The sequence below is a fragment of the Schistocerca cancellata genome, chromosome 1, assembly GCF_023864275.1.
Source record: "Schistocerca cancellata isolate TAMUIC-IGC-003103 chromosome 1, iqSchCanc2.1, whole genome shotgun sequence".
Classification (NCBI taxonomy): Eukaryota; Metazoa; Arthropoda; class Insecta; order Orthoptera; family Acrididae; genus Schistocerca; species Schistocerca cancellata.
In genome coordinates, this window is record NC_064626.1 from 243,454,169 (window position 1) to 243,475,500 (window position 21,332).

Sequence of the window (21,332 nt, forward strand, 5' to 3'; positions counted from 1 at the left end):
GAATTGAACACTTCATGTAAATGATACTAGTCACTTTGTATAATACATAGGAAAAGTATGTAACATTTTTCCAAAAAACTTATGTTTCATAGTTTGTGTAAAACCATCAGGCATTCTATACATTACTTAGGGAGTCTGTAGAATACCAGACTCTCGCACAATGCTGGTAACGTATGCGTTATTAATAATAGCAAATAACTTGTTGTGTGAAATCTCTTCAGTGCAGTAATGTGGTCAACACAAATAAGTATTACAAACTTCTTTCTTCTTTATTATACATGGCTATAATAGCCTAAGAATTATCTCTTGTACCTCATTGTGTATACAGTACATGTGAAGTAAAGTAAAGGAAAGGCAAGGCAACCATTCACCTTTAGCTGACTGATGTGTGGTTCATAGAGACAGACATATAAAAAAAAAAAAACATGGTATTAACTAGCTTTCGAGCCCTGGCTCTTCTTCCAGCAAAAAGTACATGCATAAACATACAGATACCCAAACACACACTACAGCCACAGAAGTCTACATTTGGGTTTTGGTGTGGTTGTGTGGAATGCTAATTCTCATGAATTGTCAAAATATTTTTAAAAAAATTGTCTCTAACCAATTCCAGTTGACAGGATAATTGGTTGTTAGAGCACAAAATCCATGTATATTTGACTTCATCCATGAAGTGAAATGAAGTATTGTATGTAGTAAATATTTTTAAAAATCTGTCGGTATCTGAAAATAAAGGCAAATTTCCTGATTAGTGTTGTGATAAATAGTGTAGTTAAGATCTGTATTTCACATCGTTTTTAAAATTGCAATCACAATTTTAGTAGTGGAACAGGCTGCAGTTCACAGATTGCATAAAAAATATTGATATCTCGATTATTGAAAATGTTGCATCTCCCACATTAGATTCAGGGAAGCCAGAATCACCATTGATAAATCACCATTGCCACAATATAAGTCATACTTGCATTCAACTCCCATAAAATGGATTTTGATTTTTACTTTAGGGGATTAGACAGCAAGCTAAGCTACTCTCATATTTGACCTTATATTAAGTTGGGTTGGGTTGTTTGGGGTAGGAGACCAAACAGCGAGGTCATCGGTCTCATCGGATTAGGGAAGGACGGAGAAGGAAGTCAGCCGTGCCCTTTCAAAGGAACCATCCCAGCATTTGCCTGGAGCGATTTACGGAAATCACGGAAAACCTAAATCAGGATGGCCAGACGCGGGATTGAACCGTCTCATATTAAGTGCAGTGTGATGTGATTTGAAACTGTTTGCCTATATCACTGCAACAGCAAATTCCAGGAAATAACTCACTAAAAGCTGTTACTGAAATCTTTTAGACAGTTTCAGGCCACAATCTGGATAATGTAAAAATAGATATTCAGGGTGATTATAATTAAAGTTAAACTTTCAAAGTGCTGTAGAAATAACACCACTGGTCAGAATGACATCAAATTCAACGGAATATTATCAGAGAAGGGGGAAACATATGACAGAAGAAAAAAAATAGTGTGAAAATTGATCAATAGATGGCGCTGTATGTGTCAGAATACATAAATGAAAACACCTGTCATTCGCATGACCCATTGAAGTTGGTATAAACATGCTGGGTACACGGCTGTTCCTCCTTTTGCATCTGCAACATTTGCCATGACTTCCACAATGCAGAATCACACTCTGCTTGCAATGCTGTATTACAAGAATGATGACTGTGGACATGTTGCTTTGCAGAAGTTTCGGACACTGAAGGGTTTGAAAAAAGGTGTTGGTCCAATGACTGCCGTAGGTCTGGAGAAAATGATTCGGAAATTTGAAAAGATGTGTTCTTTTGGTATGCAACCTGGTAGAGGGAGGAAAGGAATTGATTTGACATCGGTGGAAGCAGTGGCCACAGCAATGCAGGAGGAGGTGCAAATGTGTAGTGCATTGCCCGAACATTGGACATACCCATAGGCATGGTGCATAAAATTTTACACGAAAACCCTTCTTTGTTATACATTCAAAATTACCCATGTGCACGAGTTGCTTCCTGTTGACCTGCCAGCAAGAGAGACCTTTGCTTTAGAATTTCTTGCTCACATGTAAGTGGACAATGATTGGCAATGGAAGATTTTGTGGACAGACGAAGCACAATTTCATCTGACAGGATATGTCAATACACAGAATTATAGAATATGGGCAACGGAAAATCCACACGCAAATCAACCAGTACCACTTCATCCTGAAAAGGTCACTGTGTGGTGAGGGTCTGTGGTATCATTTATCATAGGGCCATCTTTTTTTCAAAGAGACAGGTGCTTCCGGTCCTGTTTCCTGTACCGTCACTGGTAAGCGCTGTAAGTGTCTTTTAAACAACCACATCATTCGAGATCTCCAACAGCATGGATGTGTGGATGGAATCATTTTTATGCTGGATGGCGCACCTCCACACATTGCAAATCCAGTTAAGCAGCTGCTGAAGCACCAATCCAGAAATGCTAGAATTATCAGCCGCCATTTCTCTACAGCCTGGCCGTCCTGATCACCTGATCTTAATCCGTGTGACTTCTGAATGTGTGGCTATCCGAAAGATGTTGTGTTCTGATTGCACACTTAGCTGCATTGAAGGCACGCAGTGCGCAACACATTCTGAACATGACCCTGGAAATACTTCGATCAGTTGTGGAACATCCTGTTTCTCGATTTCAACTTGTTGCACAGAATGGTGGACAGCATATTGAACATGTTTTGCGCCAGTCACACGGAAATTAATAATCCGATTTGATTTTGATTGTTGCTTTTTATGCGGTTTTTGGCCTCAGGACAGTTAAACACAAATTTGTCCCATCTCGTGATACGACCTTGCCTTGGTGGATCAGCTTAGTAACTAACAGTAAACCCACGCACACTGAGTAGTACAGTTTGTTTTACGTCAAACTTACACCTTGGGCATTGTATGATTCATTTGTCATTTGTAATCGACCACTATTAAATTATGATGCTTACAGCGCCTTCTATTGTTACATTGTGTAATTATTTATTTTTCCTCACCCGTATGTTTTCCCCCTTCTTTGATAATATACCGCTGCAATTTGACATCATTCTGACCAGTGGTGTTATTTCTACAGCGGTTTGAAAGCTTAACTTTAATTGTAATTGCCCTGTATTTCCTTATAATATACTGTATTGTCATTTAGAACAAACTATAATATGTATTAATTCAGTATCTAACAACTTTTTAAAGCATATCTGTCATTTCACCCTGTCTCTGTCTTTACAAGTCAAAGAAATTATTAATTACATTGTTACATGTTTAAAGCCATAATTATTTCATATGTAATAACAAGAGGCTGCCCCATATTTAAACATTGCTGGTCTAGTTCCAAGTTTGTTATTCACTTACAGATGTCACTCACATCAGTTGGCCATGTTCTTTCTTTTAAGTTCTCATCATTCACTCCTGGTGGCAATACACTCATCTTCAATGGAGCATTTCTCTCCAGTGTGTTACCAACATTGTTTGTGGCATGAAAAACAAAAGATAAATAAATAAATAAATAGCCTCCTCCTATCTCTTTTCCTACAGAGTTAAAAAATTTTATTTAAATTACACTTCATCTGTGTGCCAAGAAAAATTATCTACATTTCTTAGGAGACAAATACATACAACTTGCAAATGTTCTTCACTTACCGTACCAATGAAAGTGTACACAAAATGGTGGTCTCGACTAATTTTTCATCCTTAATAACAACACCAAGCACTCGACTTCATATTTTCTTCTTACAATTTTGCTGTGCTGTTATGAGACGTAGTAGTAAACAAAATGTGTATCTTATGTGACATTAGCAAGTCTCATCTTCCACTGTGATGTCACTTGAGAGCTGCACACTAAATACTGACCTCATTCTCAGCCGTTTCTGCAAGGAGACGTCCGAGACAGTCCCTGCCTATGCTGACAACTACTTTCAGCTACTTTTCTAAGGGCTTTGGCCTTTGGTATGGTGTCCTACATTGTTGAACACTGCAGTCACCTGCTGCAGCTTGGACCACCATGGTAGGCTGCATTTCTTCTGGCAATGATATAACTACACTTATGGTACATTGACAGATTTCAAATTTGGTAGCCAATATGCTGGACTGAGGAAGGGGGTGGGGAATGGCATACACACTCATAAATAATAAAACTAGCATGTATAATTGTTCAATTATTGGACTGAACTTCTCATATACTTACCTCCAGACAATGTGGAAACTGCGTAGAGGTCTGTCCGCACCTAATGTGACAAAAAATGACCATCAGGACATCTCCATTATCATCACAGTGATATTACCTTGTACTAAATAGGTTCCATTTATTTAGCAAGTAGACCACCCAATATCTGTGTCATAGTCCACTTATTTCCCCATCAGTCCTGCATCATGTCGTCTAGCATAGCATTGCATATAGGACATCAGTTCTTTATATGAGTAATCAACCATCATTTTAAAGTTAAACTTGTCAGCCATAAGAGAAAAATAAAAATTGAATTTCAACATCAAATAATCATCATTTATCAGTGTTGGCGAACTGCTGCCTAGAATGTAAGACATTCTTACATGGGAGTGGAAAAAAGTTACAGCATTTCAATAAATGTCATTGATCTCATGTTCTTCTTCATTGTATTATTGCTCGTGTGCAATTTTCATGTACTTAGCCATGGCCCAAATCAGTTGGTGGGTGCTTCATTTGTTGACTTTCGAAATGTATTTGACTCTGTACCATGCACTCACTAATAATCAAAATTATAATGATACAGAGTAACAAATTAAATTTTGACAGGATGGAAGATTTATTGATAGGAATGCCACAGCACATTATGTTGGATGGAAAGTCATGGGCAGAGGTAGAAGTACCTTCATGTGCCTGGGAAGTGTGTTGCAACCCTTTCTGTTTTTGTTGTATGTTAATGGTCTAGTAGACAATACTAATAACTACCTCAGACTTTTTGCAGATGTTGCAGTTTTCTGTAGTAATGTGCTGTCTGAGAAAAGCTGCAAATGCACTCAGTCAGTTCTTAGTAAAGTTTCAGATTGCAGCAAAGCTTGTCAACTTAATTTAAATGCTCAGAAGTAAAATGTAAAAAGCAAAATGTAAAAAGAAGTATCCTATGACTACAATATCAATGGTCACAATTGGATCAGTCAAGTGTGTAACAATATGTGGAGATATCACTTAGGTTCATTCATTGGTAACACATGAAGCATACTCCAGTTTACTGATAAGGTCCTGGGAATGCAGTTTACATATTGCTTACAAAACATTCACATGATCCATCCTGACATATTGCTCGAATGTGTGGGACCTGAGCCAGATAACACCAAGAGGAAATGTTCGAACACATACAAAGAACAGCACTACAAATTCTCACAGGTTTGTTTGACTTGAGGAAGAGCAGCATAGAAATGCTGAAAAATTCTGAATTATTACCCACTTGAAAATAGATGTCAATTAACAAATTAAGTCTCCCTCAGCAACAATGCCTTATATCTCTTCATTAAACTTTTGGTAATCAATCACACTCAGAAAACATTGTTTATAATCAATTTGCAGAAATTCTTTGTATCTGTGCTTCAATCAGTCCTGAATTTTGTGAAGATCGACCAAAATTGACTGTTCTAAAAACCATCAGAGGAGATTGACATATGACATACCATGCAGTAGAAGTGTCTGTAGGTGTATCAAAGACTGCAATGTGTGTGTTTTTACATGAACATTTAGCTGTCAAACACTCTCCACTGAATTTCATACAGTTTCAATTTGTGAAAGGAAATGCTCAAATTAGTGGATCAAGAAAATGTGAAATTGTTATACAACCTTGTAACAGCTGACAGGGCTTGGATACATTTGTACAAGCTGGAAAGTAGAATGCACTGGAGACATCACAACCACTGCTTTAGAGAATGAAACTATATGGTTCCAGAGATCTTTTCAAGTCCCAAACATTTATGACATAAATATGCAGACTGAAGTGACAAATGAAAATGTATATTAAGGCCAGGTTTTGAACCTGGGTGTCTAGCTCACTAGGCAGACGCACTAACCACTATGCCAACCTGGCAAAGTGGCTTTGCAGTAATGCACAGACTACCTTAGCATGCCTCCCTCCTCATTCCAAATTCCCATTCATACCTCAGCCCACGTAGTATTCCCCTCAAACTTGAAAAGTACTGCAGAGGCTCTCAACTGTATTGAAACAGCACCTAAATGTTGAACGAAACAGGGGTCCTGCCTGAAACCCAGGCATAAGTGCTTTAATCAAATGGAACTCCATACTTCCAGAAACTTTTTCATGTCTCAAAATTTTTGAAATACATAGTGCATATATTCATCATAAATGTTTGGGACTTGAAAGAGTCTTCAGAACCATATAGTTTTATTTGGTTAAAACATCTATGCCAGGACTTCAGGCAGGATCCCATTTCATTCTTCATTGAGGTGCTATTCCAATACAGCTGGAGAGCCTTTGCAGTGCTGTTCAGGTTTAGGGGGAATACCAAGTGGGCTGAGGTATAAAAGAGAACTTGGACTTATGTGGGAAGCGCACTAAGATAGTCCATGCTGTTTATGCAAAGCCACTGTGCCATGGTGGCATAGTGGTTAGTGCATCTGCCTAGTGAGCAGGAGACCAGGTTCAAATCTCAGCTTTGGTACAAATTTACATTTGTCACTTCAGTCTGCATATATACTTCTCTGAAGTTTCAAAGAACGGTTTATACCAAATGGTATACAGCAATTGTTGACAACAGAGCATCGATAAAAACATTGTCTCACTGTCTCACCTACTTTACTGCCTAACACTTAGTTCTGTGGTATTTGATATCTATCCATCCCCTAGAGGATAAAGTTATAACACCATTTTGTTCATTCATTATGTAGATGTAAAATGTGAGGGATAGTTGAAAGGTTTCAGTTCGAAGGCTGTACAGTCCAAACTCAGTATGCCAAAAGCGTTATGGCAATCATCCCACAGACACACCAGGCTGAAGATATCTGTTTGGTACAACACAGATTCCTGCTTACTGCACATGCTCATCCAGCAGGAATTCTTGACCCTTTGAGGTCTTTTTTAAGGGACTGATGGTTTGATAATCACATGGGAAGAAGTCAGGACTGTAGGGTGGGTTATCAAGTGTTTTCCCACTGAAATTGGCATAACTTATGGATTACAACATTTGCAACATGGCAGTGTGCATTATCATGTCACAGCAGCACCTAACACGGAACTTGGCACACCATTCCGCAACAGTGGTTTTTGACAGACATGTTGTCCCCCACACATTCTTCATTCTCCTATAGATGTCTATTCAGCCTAGAAAAGAAAAACAGTATGTTGGTCCTGTTTGAACACATTTGGCAATAACATCACCATAGTTCACATTTTCACTTTTACTGCACACACGTCGGACACATGACTGCCACACTTATGCCTTGCTTACACGTCGGTGCTTATATATGGAATTCCACTATGTTGCCTAAATGCTGCAACAACGCTGCAAAACGGAATCTTTTTGATCTCGTATTTATCTGGGAACTTTTATAGCAACTCAAGATTTAATTTTAAAATATTAAATAACCATAGATAATTTGATCACATTACTGGAAAACTATTTCTTATTTTCAGGAAAATATTCAGGAACTGGAAAGGACCCTCAATGAGCAAATATTTGGAAATGATTCAGATGCTACGCAATTAGCAAATGGAAATTGCCAAGACCCAGGAATTACAATTTCTGAAATAGAGGTGAAGGAAGTGGAGAATCTTATTGCCAATGATTCTGAAACACATGCTAATATTGAACCAGTGGTACATACTGAATCTGCAACACAGGATGAACAGCCTGATACCACTACAGCAGAGCAAGAAGTAGTTGTGCAGAGTACTTCTGAAACTCATGAAGGAAATACACTTGAAGAAGTATTTGAATCACAAGGCTTTGATACATCTGTTTTCTTATCTGTAAATTTACAGGTCAGTATTCTTGTAGTACCTATTGACCTATTGTTAATTTTTTTTCCTTGTTCAGTAATTTCTCTATTAGTAACTTCTTCAACTTATCATTTTAGTCACTGTAGTTTAATTCTAAATTAATAACTATTGCAGGCTGCTAAAGACAATTTACTCAAAAAAGGCATCAGACATATGACATCCACTGTTGAATGGATGGCTCCTCCTGACTTCATGCAGTACTATCTTCAGCCTTTTACATTCATGTTGTTGTTGTTGTTGTTGTTGTTGTTGTTGTGTGTTTTATTATGACATCCCACCTCCATTGGGTTATCATGCTGATCTCATAAGTTTTGGGCTCCAGTAAAGAACCTTCTTGATCCATGTGCAATCTGTTCACCTGGTTGTATATCCCAGTCATCTCTCTTTCATTTTCATTACAGTTAAAATTACAGTTTCCACTCCGACCTGGTCTCTAATCCAATTTTCAGTTTTCTTGTCTCTCCAAGCAATTCCCACGATACTTACCTCAGTTGTTTACGGAGCAACCCTCACTTTATAATGGTTTTCACATTAAAAAAACATCCACATTCACTGTGGTAAGTCAGAACTTACAACACATTAAAAGTAAGCCTTCAATTTCAGCTACATCAAAAATGTAATATTCTAATACATGTTTAGTTTACCAGAAGCACTTGAGGCCATTTTTATTTCTCTGTTTCTTTTTCTGTCCATTCAGTTGTCATCAACTGCTGTGGGTACAAAAACTCATAAACTATTTCTTTGGCTTTACTAATAATTAGTATATTTTGATTTTTGGGGTGCTTTTTATGCATTATTTTAGTTGTATTGTACATGATTTCCAATCTTGTATTTTAAGCTCATCTATACCACTTGTATAAAGGATAATGTCATCTTTAAAATGAAGATTGATTTGTTTCATTTATGTGTATGTCAATAACTATTCCTCCATATAGGGCTTTGAAAATGCATCCAGTGCTGCTGCCGATAATTTTGATGAAGAATCCTAGACAAGGCAGTAATTCGTATTCATGTATGTGTCCACAGAGTTCAAGTAGTCCATTGAACTATATCCACTTCTGAGGCTGCCTGATTAAAATGTGTCTTTATATGAGGTTTATGATAATTTAATGTCTATATTGTACCTTATGGAGAGAAGGCTGATGTATCTATACTATTTTGTTAATTATCTGACTACTCTTTGTGTAGAGTAGAGTAAATCCAACATTTTACCAAATTTGGGGAATTGGCATCCAGGCATAAACATTGTGTGTATATAAACACAGGCTTCTGTGGCCATTGTCACAGTCAGTAATATTTTTCTGGGTTTGTGACCACATTGTCATTATGCAAAACTACTGATGTTTCAGTCAGTGTTGTAAGTGATCTTTTTCAGGGTGTTCTTGTTTACTGCTGAGTGAGAAAAGTTTGTTCCCTATATACCTGCAGATGTGGCTGTTATCCAATTCTGATAGGCTGTTAAGGATGAAGAGGCAGGATGTTAGAAGTTCTTTATTGATGTTTGTACTATTTCTTTTCATTGCTGGAAACACAACTTAGTGACTGGTGTTTGCATTACTGCTTGTGATTGGGGAAAATCGGCAAATGGAAAACTATGAGGTAGTTCTGACGAGGTGTTGCTTTCCTGCTTTGTAGCAGTCACTGTGGTCTCCCAGATGCCTGTGTGTATTGTTTCATGTGAGTTGTCATCCTATAATGCTGTTGTTGCTGACAGCCGAGACATTGGAAGTCCATACCAGTCTTCTCTGTTCATGTTGTTGTGTCACTTGGTTATTTCTATTGCCCCCCTAATCTTCCTCCTGAAAGTAAGAGATTGTTTCACCAGTATGCGAGCTTCACCAAAGTCAATCTGTTTGCCACACACATCCTGGTGTTCTGCCACTGCTGACTTGGTGTGTCTTCTTAGTTGGGTATACCTTTCGAGATCAGATATTCATGTGCTCATGGGTTTCCCCATCTCGCCTACATACACTAATCCACATTCGCACCTGATTTCACAAACTACAGCAGCATGTAGTTTGTCATCTGCATCTTTTATTGTTCAAAGAATATCTTTTATTCTGTTGCTGCTTCGTAAAATTGGCTTGTGCCTTCTCTGCAGAGAATTTAACCAACCCATTCCGTGACACTTTGAACATATAGTAACAGAGTGATGTTCTGTTCTTATTTCTGCTCTCCTCTATTGCCTCCATTCTTTGTCAGCATAGTTTTATCTATTAGTTTCATCCCATAACCATTGGCATCAAAAATGGACTTGAGGTTTTGTTGTTCACTCTTTAGACGTTCCTTATTGCTGATCCTGTGAGCCCACTTGGTTAAAGTGTGCAGGGCATATTTCTTTTGTGTAGGGTGGTGATGAGAGGAGACATGTAGGTACCTGTCAGTACTGGTTGGCTTCCTATATACTCTATGGCCCAGTTTACCTTCAGGCTCTCTGTGAACTTCCAAGTTGAGGAAGAGCAGCAACCCATTCTTTTCTATCTCCATAGTGAATTGGATTCTGCTGTGCTGCTTGTTGTGAGGTGTTGGTGGAAATTTCGCAGCTCTTCCTCTCCATGTGGCCAGATAACAAAGGTAACACGACCATAATATCGGTGCCAACATTCTGGGCATACTGGTGCAGGCTGGAGCACTGTTTCTTCAGATGCTTCCACGAAAATGCCCCTGTGCAATAGGCAAGAGGGGGGAGCCCGTAGCTACACTGTCTGCTCATATAATTCCCCTTTCCATCTGAAATAGGTAGTTGTTAAACAGTTTCACACTAGCTTGTAGATATCGGGTGCCATGTGTTCCTCTAGGATGTTCGTTGTCTTGTACTGGTACATTCATGAACAAAGACTTCATGTCGAAGCTAATCATCAGATCTGTGGCAAAGATATGCTTTTAAACATTCTACAAAATAGATGGCGTCCTTAATGTACGAATTTGTGTGGCTCACCAAATGGTGCGAATGTGGATTAGTGTATGTAGGCAAGATGGGGCAACCCATCAGTACACAGATATCTGAACGTAGAAGATATAGCTGACTAAGGCAACATACCAAGTAAGCGGTGGCAAAGACAAGTGCAGCAAACAGATTGATTTTGGTGAAGCTTGCATACTGGTGGAACAGCCTCTTACTTTCAGGAGGGAGGTTAGAAAAGCAATAGAAATAGCAAGTGACCCCCCCCCCCCCAGCATGAACAGAGAATGGGTACTGACTTCCGATGTCTTGGCTGCCAGCAAAACAGCGTTTCAGGATGACAGCTCTTGTGAAGCAATACACACAGGCGCATGCGAGACCGCAGTGGCCGCAGGTACGTAGAGTACTGGCGGGCCTCAGCTGGCACTAGAAAGCAGGAAAACAAAGCCACGTCACAACTGCGACCTGGTTTTCCATTCACCGATTTCCACCAATCACAAACACGTAATACAAACACCAATCACAACGTCGAGTTGCCATCAATAAAAAGAAATAATAAAAGACCAATAAAGAACTTCTAACATCCCTCCCCTTCATCTTTAATAGCCTGTCAGAATAAGATAACAGCCGTGTCTTCAGGTATATAAGAAACAAAGTTTTCTCATTCAGCGATAAACAGAAACGCCCTGAAGAAGATCACTTGCAACAGTGACTGAAATGTCGGTAGTTGTGACAATATGGTCACAAAGTCAGAAAAATTTTATTGACTCATTATGTATACAATTTTGTAAATTCCCAGTTTTACTTTTCTTTCAGGTTTAATGATGTTTATTGAACCACAGAACCACACAATCTCCGTATATCTTTCTTTTCTGCATACCTTAAATGTCTTTATACACTTCATCTGGAATTGCTTCCACAGTGACATTATGTTCATCGTTAAATGAATGTGCTTCTGTTTTATCCCTTCGATCATTCAAATAAATGCTTGTCCGGTTTACAAAATTCTGATGCTCTTGGAGTACCCTCTCATGTTCTGTTTCATTTACGATGTAATGTAAGACCTCTTAATGCTGTATAGGTAGGAACGTGTAGGCTTCATACATCGTCATAGCTACACACACACACACACACACACACACACACACACACACACACACACAGTAACGCCATTTTCTGGCACTCTCTGACAACTGCTGAAACGAATTTTAACAGGTCACAAGAAAATATTGCAAATGGTGGTCGAAAAGCGTTACTTTCAAAGCAAATTTCATTTTACTCAATATGAATTACGTTACGTGTGCAAATGTGCTTTGAATTTCTTAAATCGCAGAGCATTTGATTCTCGTTTAAAGCGTAACACTGTGAGGGCCAACAACTTAGAAGTAGTATTGTTTAAAATCTTACTGGTACATTTGTGTGATGTATATTAAAGTGTTAAAAGTGCAAAACGACCAATACTATATGGGAGAGCTTAGCTTTACTTGTAGCTACACTATGTATATTAATTTAAACCATTAACTCTTTCTATTTGTGTGTTTGCACTACTGAACAGTGATGTTGGTTGCTATTGGTGGACTACGTCACATGTCCTATGCTCTGAATATCTGCTATAATCGGCTGGAGAGAGAAAATGACATCAGCTATGATTGCCTTACCAAAGTGCAATCACAGTCTCGATTTCAATGCTTCAGAAAGTAACATGCTTTGTTTGGTGGAATTCAAATGTATACTTTCGTAATACAAAAACATGCAGTGAATGCTGCTGCACATCAAAGATCTGTCCAAAATGCACGTGGGTTTGTTCTCTCTCTCTCTCTCTTCCTCTCTTTTTCTTTTTCTTTTCCTTTTTTTTTTTTTTTTTTTTTTTTTTTTTTTTTTTTTTTTTTTTTTTTTTTTTTTTTTTTTTTTCCGGGGGGGGGGGGTTCATTTTTTTTTAAGTGCCAGAAAGTTCTACACTAGTGTATAAAGCCCTAATCATAAGATAAGTTTTACGGTTCTGAGAGAAAGTATTCTGTCACTTAACACTGAAAAAGTGTATTTTTAAGTGGGACATCCAGGAAAAATCTGGTAATTTTTTTCCTTGTCCATGCATACAACCTGAAAAAAGAACACCTGTGTCTTTCCATGGAAGCCTGTATTTGCCTTATTTTATTATAATGATCATTTCTCCCTACGAAGGTTGGCGTCAATAAAATATTTTCACATTCAGAGCACAAAGTTGGTGATTGAAATTTCATGAGAAGATCCCATCCCAACGAGAAGCACCTTTGTTCTAATGATGGCTACCCCAAATCCTGTATCATGTCCATATCACAATCTCCCTTATTTCTCGATAATACAAAAAATGCTGCCCTTCTTTGAACTTTTTCAATGTACTCCGTTAATCCTATCTTGTGAGGACCCCACAGCATACAGCAGTACTACAAAAGAAAATAAACACGTGTAGTGTAGGCAGTCTCTTTAGTAGAGCTGTTCCAGCTTCTAAGTGTTGTGCCAATAAAACAGTCTTTGGTTTGCCTACCCCACAACATTTTCTATGTATTCTTTCCAATTTAAGCTGTTCATAATTGTAATTCCTAGGTATTTAGTCGAATTTATGGCCTTTAGATTTGATTGATTTTATCAGGTAACCGAAGTTTAACAGATTCCTTTTAGCACCCATGTCAATGGCTTCACACTCTTTATTATTTAGGGTCAATTGCCAATTTTTGCACCATACACATATCTTCTCTAAATAGTTTTACAGTTGGTTTTGATCTTCTTGTGGTATTCTCGTTGCCACTGTAGTATCCTCATCACCTCTGTAGAATCCTGTACCGCAAGAAAGAGAATGTTGCTATGGGTGACGAGTATTGTCTTTCCAAAACACAAATGCACACGTGGATTAATACGGGTCCATGAATATTTACTTAATTGGAATATAATCCATGTATTGGGGTACAGGCTTATCAGTAATAGTCCTCTTGCAGGCAGTATAGGTAATCTTCCTATTACAAACTTTAGTCTCGCTATAGTCACTAATCTGGTTACTATGTACTGTCATAACCTGTGACTTGAACTGAGCCCACTCTGCAATGGTACTGACAGACGCCAGACTCTGAGTGAGGCAGTGAGGCCCTCCGGTCAGTGGTGGCAGCCTGAATATTGCTCTGGAGAGGGCATTGGCAGCGTGTTGCTTGTCGGCGTGTCTGGCTGCTCTCGTGATTGGTGTGCTTAATCCTACACCTACTTATCGATCTTCTCGCTTCCACTTTGCCGACCATTGTGCTGGCAATAGCTTATGCCACCACATCCCCCCCCCCTCCCCCCCCCTTCCACCTCCCGGAAATGCTGCACCATTGTGCTAACAACAACGGGGGAGTGGGAGAGGGGACATACAGATGAGCTGGGAATTGTGACTGGAGGATGGCGTGCTCCCAACTGTACCCCACCGTCTGGCTTGCGAGGCAACAGAAACATCCTCCGGTAAACTGTTGCCTGGGCAATTGCTCAGGCCTGAGGACGTGTCCTGGGGCGATGACAGCGACGGCAACGGTGGGTCCATGTCCATTGGGTCAGCGAGTGAGGACATTGGGAGCAAGGGCGCATCGTCCATCTGCTCCTGTTGGGGTGCCCTGGTGGCACCAGCGGGCAGCTGCAAAGGCTGCACAGTCCCATAAAACGGTGAATCTGGGGGAAGAAAAGCAGGAGAATCGTGGGGCAAACGACACGCACGAATTTGGTTCTGGTGGTGGCGCTGCAAGCCATCAGGATCTGCCATCGAGTACATAAAGGAGCCAATGTGTTCCTGGATCACGCCTCTTTCTCAGTGCCCACAATGGCCATAAAACCTAAAAAGAACGAGATCGCGTGGTGCAAAGCGATACTTGCGGACCATTGGCAGTGCCGGATGCTGCAGTGGCTGTAGCAAGGATAGCAGCACCCGATGGCGGCAGCCATGTGGAAGTTCCGCCAATGATGATCCATCTTGTGGGTGGGAGCAGTAGGAGGCAAGAAAGATTTGCAGCACCTGTTCCCATGCGTGGGTGGTACAAAGCTTGGCGATATGTTTAAAAGTGCGTACGAAGCTTTCTGTTTCTCTGTTGGACTGGGGGGGGGAGGGAGACAGAGCACTTGTTAGATGGCAAATGCCATTTCTTTCAAAAAACTGTTCAACATCACTTGAAGTGAACTATGGTCCACTGTCCAACACAAGTACTTCTGGCAAATCTTCTATGCAAAATATGGAGAACAACACATGACTGGTGCTACGTGACGTGGTAGAGTTCATAGGCACCACAAATGGAAACTTGCTAAACGAGTACACCACTATGAACCAATGGGTGTTCCAAATGGTCCTGTAATGTCAATGTGCACTTGTTGCCATGGCGATTGAATCGTAGGCCAAGCTGATAATGTCTGTGGTGGAGCAGATTGGTTTCCGCAGATGCACGACACTGTGATGTCATTCGTTCAATATGAGCATCCATGCCCTGCCAAGTACATTGCTGTCATGCTCACTGTTTGGTGCAAACAATTCCTCAATTTCCTTGGTGGAATAATTGCAACACATCCTTTTTCAACACTTTGGGAATAAGTGCACACAATTGTCCACTGTCATTTTGAACTAAAATCGCACCCTGTTGAACTGAAAGATTATGTCCACGTGCAAAATATCGACATACAACTGAGTTTTGCATACTGTTCAATGAATGAGACCAATTTTTGAGCAGTGCTTGTAGGAACTGGCCTCGACGGATGAAACAAGGACTGCAAAGGCTTGTGATCTGTCACAAAATAGAACTTGTAACCAAACAGATAGTAATGGAATTTTGTCACACCATACACAATAGTGAGAGCCTCTTTTTCTATTTGAGAATAATTGCACTGAGTTTGAGTTAAAAACTGTGAGGCAACAGCAATAGGTCAATCTTGTGCACCAATTCTGTGCGAAAGCACAGCACTGATTCTGCAGGAAGAAGTGTCGACTCGCAAAAACTACTGACTTGGCAGGGTGAAAATGCACTTAACATCTGTCACTAAGCAAAGCATTTTTGAGTTCCTGAAGTGAATCTTGACACACACAAAAGATACATTTTTGTGAAGCAATGAAGCCGTGATGTGATCAGCATTCAGTATGAACCGAATATAGTATGTCATCTTGCCTATTACCAACTGCAGTTCAGAAAAATTGCGAGGAACAGGCAGGTCACGGATTGCAAGAAAATGAGATTGGAGGGGTTCATAGTTTACACAAACACATTATATCAAAAAGCAAGCAAAGCCTACGAAAAGAGAAATTTGATTAGTTGTATGGCTTCCCTGCTGGAATACATGCAAGAACTCAACTACAGATTAGCAAATAGAAACACTTGAACACGATCACCTCTGCAAGTTAAAACCCAAGAGAAGCAAGCAAAATCTTCGGCCAAGTTGATTATCTGCAATCGCCACTGAATTATCTTCGTCGCCACTGCAGAGTCTTGTACAGCAAGGAAGAGGGTGTTATTATGGGTGTGCCGGTATCATCATTCTACAACACAAATGCACATGTGGAGTAATACAATTCTTTATTTACATGAAAATTTACTTAACTGGACTTGAGTCCTTGTGTTTTAATACAAGCTCTTCAATAATAGTACTCTTGCAGACAATAGTGGTAATCTTGCTATTACAAACTTCAGTCTCACTATAGTCACAAATCTGGTCGCTATGTACTGTCTTAACCTGTGATGTGAACTAAGCCTGCTCTGCGATTGTACTGACAGCTGCCAGACGCCAGACTCGATGAGTGAGTCAGTGAGACCCTCCGAACAGTGGCGGCGGCCTAAATACTTACTGTCAAGAGAGCGTTGGTGGCGTGTTGCTTGTTGGCATGTCTCTGGCCTCTTGCGATAGGCGTGCTTGATCCTGCACCTGCTTATCAATCTTCGTGCTTCCTCTTTGCCCACTAGTGTGCTGGCGACAACTTACGCCAGCACTCTTCTGAAGACTACTAGACAATAAATTGCAACCTAATAAGATGGCTGCTCAGATTATCTCTTAAATTACTTAAGTAGATCAGGAATGGCAGAGGGGCCTATAACACTACCTTGGGGATCACCAGAAATGAGTTCTGTTTTACTGTATGATTTTCTGTTAATTACTATGTACTGGGACATCTCTGACAGGAAATCATGATCCCAGTCACATAACTAGATGATGTTCCATAAGCACGCAATTTGATTTCAATCCACTTGTGACATATGATGTAAAAGTCTTCTGGAAATCTAAAATTACGGAATCAATTTGAAATCCTTTGTCGATAGTACTAAAAAACTTCATGTGACTAAAGAGCTAGTTGTGTTTCATGAAATGGCGTTTTCTAACTCCTTGTAGACTGTGTCAATGGACGTTCGTCATGAGGTAATTCACAGTGTCCGTACACAATATATGTTCCAAAACACCAAAACACTGCTGCATATTGACTAGTGATAGGGGCCTGTAATTTAATGGATTGCTCCTATTGACTTTCTTGAATAATGGTGTGACATGTGCAACTTACCAGTCTTTGAATATGGATCCAAAGGGCAATTGTACACGATTGTTAAGTATGGAGCTAATGCATCAGTACTCGGAAAGGGACCTGATTGGTATACAGTTTGGACCAGAAGACTTGCTTTTATTAAGTGATTTAAATTGCTACTCCACTGCGAGTATACCTGCTTCTAAATTACTCATGTTGGCAGCTGCTTTTTATTCAAATTCTAAAATATTTACTTCATCTTCTTGGGTGAGATAATTTCGAAAGGCTGTGTTTAGTAACTGTGCTTTGGCAACACTGTCATCATTAGTATTTCCATTGCTATTGCTTGGAGAAGACATTTATTGTATCTTGCACCTTGTATTGCAGCAATTTGGGGGAGTGGACTTGGGGTGGGTGGACACTTTGCTGCTGGTCGCTGTTCTGCTGGACCTCAAGCATACTACACTTGCTGTAGCAGAGCAAGATTACTCATGTATATCGTGTATACACAACATAGCAGAATTGTCACGTGACGTGTTGGAAGTGCGTGCTTTGCTTCGGCACGGCAAAATTGTTGTGTGAAGACTTCGGTGTGGTCCTATTGTGGTACAGCCGCTGCTGGTCTACTGGCAGTGCGGTGCCCGCAGGTGTGGGGGTGCTTTTGTTGTGAGTTGTCTAATCTGCTACAAACATGTTCGAGTCAGAAACTGCCATAGGGCATTCTCCTTGCTCCTATGAGAGTGGGGAAATTCCTACATCAGGGCCTGTGGTGCTACACAGAGACTCGCCTAGTGTCCTTGGTAGGGATGGTGCTGTTCAAGGAAACCTAACAATGCCAATAAGATGGCACTATGAAAATTATTAACAGATTGCCCCAAGTTGAACGGTCGCTTCAAAACCACATGCAGGAGCACATCAGTTAAATTTCAGCCTCTGCACCACCAAATTGCAGAAAACTAATAGGACTGTTTTAAACAGAACAACATGCCCCATCACACATATCTCACAGCAAAGCTAGACATCTTTCAAGGCGGAGATCAAAGGGCTCTCTCCCAACGCAAACCCAGCAGAAATTATGGCAGACTTAATCTTCTGCAAATTCAAAATAATTGAGGTTAAAGAAGAAACATGTGGCTCTGATCCAGCAAAACCTGGAAAGGGTCACAAAAAGCACGTGTCTTTCAAAGCTGTGCTACAACCAATGGAGAATAATATGGAACTGTAAGCAATAAAACACATGCTGTGTTGCTACATCACTATTGAAAAACATCAGCAGCCTGAAGGCCCTGTACAGCGACAACAGTGCCAGCAGCCCCTTCATAGTGCTGAGAACTGCCAACCATCCAGGTGTATCAAATTTGCCGGCCTCCATCTCTGTAGCATGTGCACTAAAAACCATGACAAGCCAGCAAAGCACACATTTTGCAGAGATAGCCATCTGTGTAACTACAGCCGCTGCCCCACAAAACTAAAGCCAAACGCAAGCCATGACCTGCTGTTGTCCTCATGGTTTACTACTGCAGCTGTGATAGCGACCATGAGCTCTGCTGCCTCAGCCACACCCACAAGTACAAGCTTTGCCACCATCAATAGTCGCAGTCCCTGTGCTTACCCATATCCTGATGGCCACTGCCGCCTGTCCGCCCCGCACTCCACACATCAGCACTCCCTATCCCAGGATGAAGAGACAGTTACCAAACAACCACAGTCTTCCACTAGCACTCAACCGGCCACGTTTCTCAATAAGCTGAGAGATCTGCGGCATCTGTATGCAGCAAAAAAAAAATGCACGCTTATCCACATTTAAGGACACTTGGGCAAAGTTTCATACTGCGCCTAATGGCCTAACTAAAGTCATGGGTATTGCAGATGATGATAGTAACATATTTTTGTGGATCTCCATAGGTCCAACAGAATGAAAATTTAACCTGGAATGCCAAACAAGAAAAACTGTTTTGGGAGATTTGGTATACTGGCATTCCATCAGTATTATGTCTGACAGAATCACACCTGAAGCCTGAAGACCAATTCGCTGTCAGAAACTACACCATCAAATATGACCACCTAGGCAGCGGAACACCAGTATTTGTCAAGGGCAGAAGGCGCTACCACTCTTGAATTTTCCGCAAACTTAGTGTCAGGGCTGCTGGTCTAGAAATCAAAATTTACCAAAACGTTGATATAGTATTTCGGCCTAATCAAATCGGTAGAGAGATTGTGCTCTATACCAGTGACACCATTTACTAAAGTAGTCACAGTCTCCTCCAAACAAATCGCAAACTTCAGTAACATCTTCACAAGATTATTTAGAGAATGTCAAGATTAACCTCAGAAAGTGCCAAGTGATTTATTTTTCCCCCAAAATCAAGCTCCCTAATCAACAACTCAACACTGGTGGCAGGGACTTGATCTGGAGAACTTTTGTGAAAATCTGGGCATTGAGATCGATCAACGCCTAACGTGGAACAAACATCCCACCACTGCAGCAGACAAAGGGTGTGTTCTTTTTTGTAGGTTGTATCCCCTTCTGGAAGGAAACAGACTAACCGTTCCATCCAAATTCCTCCCCTGGTGCCAGCTCGTACTTCTGGTCATCCTGTATGGCTCAAAAGTGTGATCTATGGTGTCACACACAGAACTAACAAGACTGCTGCGTCTCTAAAACAAAGTTTTTTGTGTCATCATAGGCGCTGGCAGATACATCCCCAATACGCGTATGAGAGACTTTTAGGCCAACCCACCATCTACACACTTATTCAGGCTAAATCCACAAAATTTTACAAAACAACACAAACTTCGCCCTATATTCTCATTCAGAATTTAGGTCAAGAACCAGTAGAATCTCTCACAGGTGCACAAAACTAAGCCTAATGCGCCACTTTAGGGGCCAATAACACGTGCGCAAAACACCAAGCACTAGCTTACACACTGAAAACACACACACACAACCCCAGTTCCTCATCTTCACTAAACCCCTAGCACGTTCTGAAGTCAGATGGGCACTTAATGTTCAAAAATAACACAACCATAACCTTAATCGCCGCTATCATACTTTACATACGAGCAGAATCTCTTTGGATTTTCTGCCAGGTTTTGAGACAAAGTTTCATTGTGAAAACATAAAAACTCTCACATTGAAATCTGCACTGGATTTCAAACTATTGTAAAAGATCACCAATCTTTTCCAATCGTGTAAATTTGCTATGCTTTTTTCGTTGTTTCTGCAACACTATCATGACATGTTCTGTGTGCTGTGGGTGATTAGCTCTATTGTTTGTCAATTTAATGATATAAATCTCTCAACTGCTGCCGATACTGTTTCTTGGTATACACTTACATCGTTAATTTGGAAGGAGTGGATGTTGTCTCTCATGAAGGCATCAAGCAGAATTTTTATCCGCTTTTGTGAATAGATATATTTTTCATTTATTTGTGATGGATTGGGGAGTTACCGTAGTCAGTCTCGCTACGTCAACCCTGTGTCCACTAATCCCTGTATACATTTTAGGCACATTATTGTTGGTAAGAGATAAAATGTGTTTTTGCAACCATTTACTATTTGAGGGGCCTTATCAACTAACTGCTCGAAATAATTTTCAGAAAATGCATTTAGCACAATTTCAGATGATGTGTCGTGCATACCTCCATATTTAAACACGTATTTTCACCATCATATCGACGGTAAATTGAAGTCGCCACCTTATAATTATTTGAATCGGGTACATGTTTGAAATTAGATTCAAGTTTTCTTTGAACCTTTCAGGAATTGTATCATCTGAGTTGGGAGTTCAGTGAAAGGATCCAATTACTATTTTATTCCTGTTGGCAAGACTGACCTCTACCCATACCAACTCAGAGCAACTATCTACTTCAGTTTCGCTACAAGATAATCTACTTCTAATAGCAACACACACACACCACTGCCAACTATAT

The 21,332-nt window shown here is 40.2% G+C and overlaps 1 protein-coding gene across 2 annotated transcripts in view; it reads left to right on the forward strand.

Annotated features, from left to right (window-relative positions):
• LOC126170109 (zinc finger protein 236-like) overlaps positions 1 to 21,332 on the forward strand; it is a 224,136-nt gene that overhangs the window by 150,714 nt on the left and 52,090 nt on the right. For both annotated transcript variants that reach the window (XM_049920698.1, XM_049920697.1), the window contains exon 20: positions 7,645 to 7,992. In XM_049920698.1, the coding sequence (XP_049776655.1) occupies positions 7,645 to 7,992 (348 nt within the window). The remainder of the gene's footprint in view (positions 1 to 7,644; positions 7,993 to 21,332) is intronic.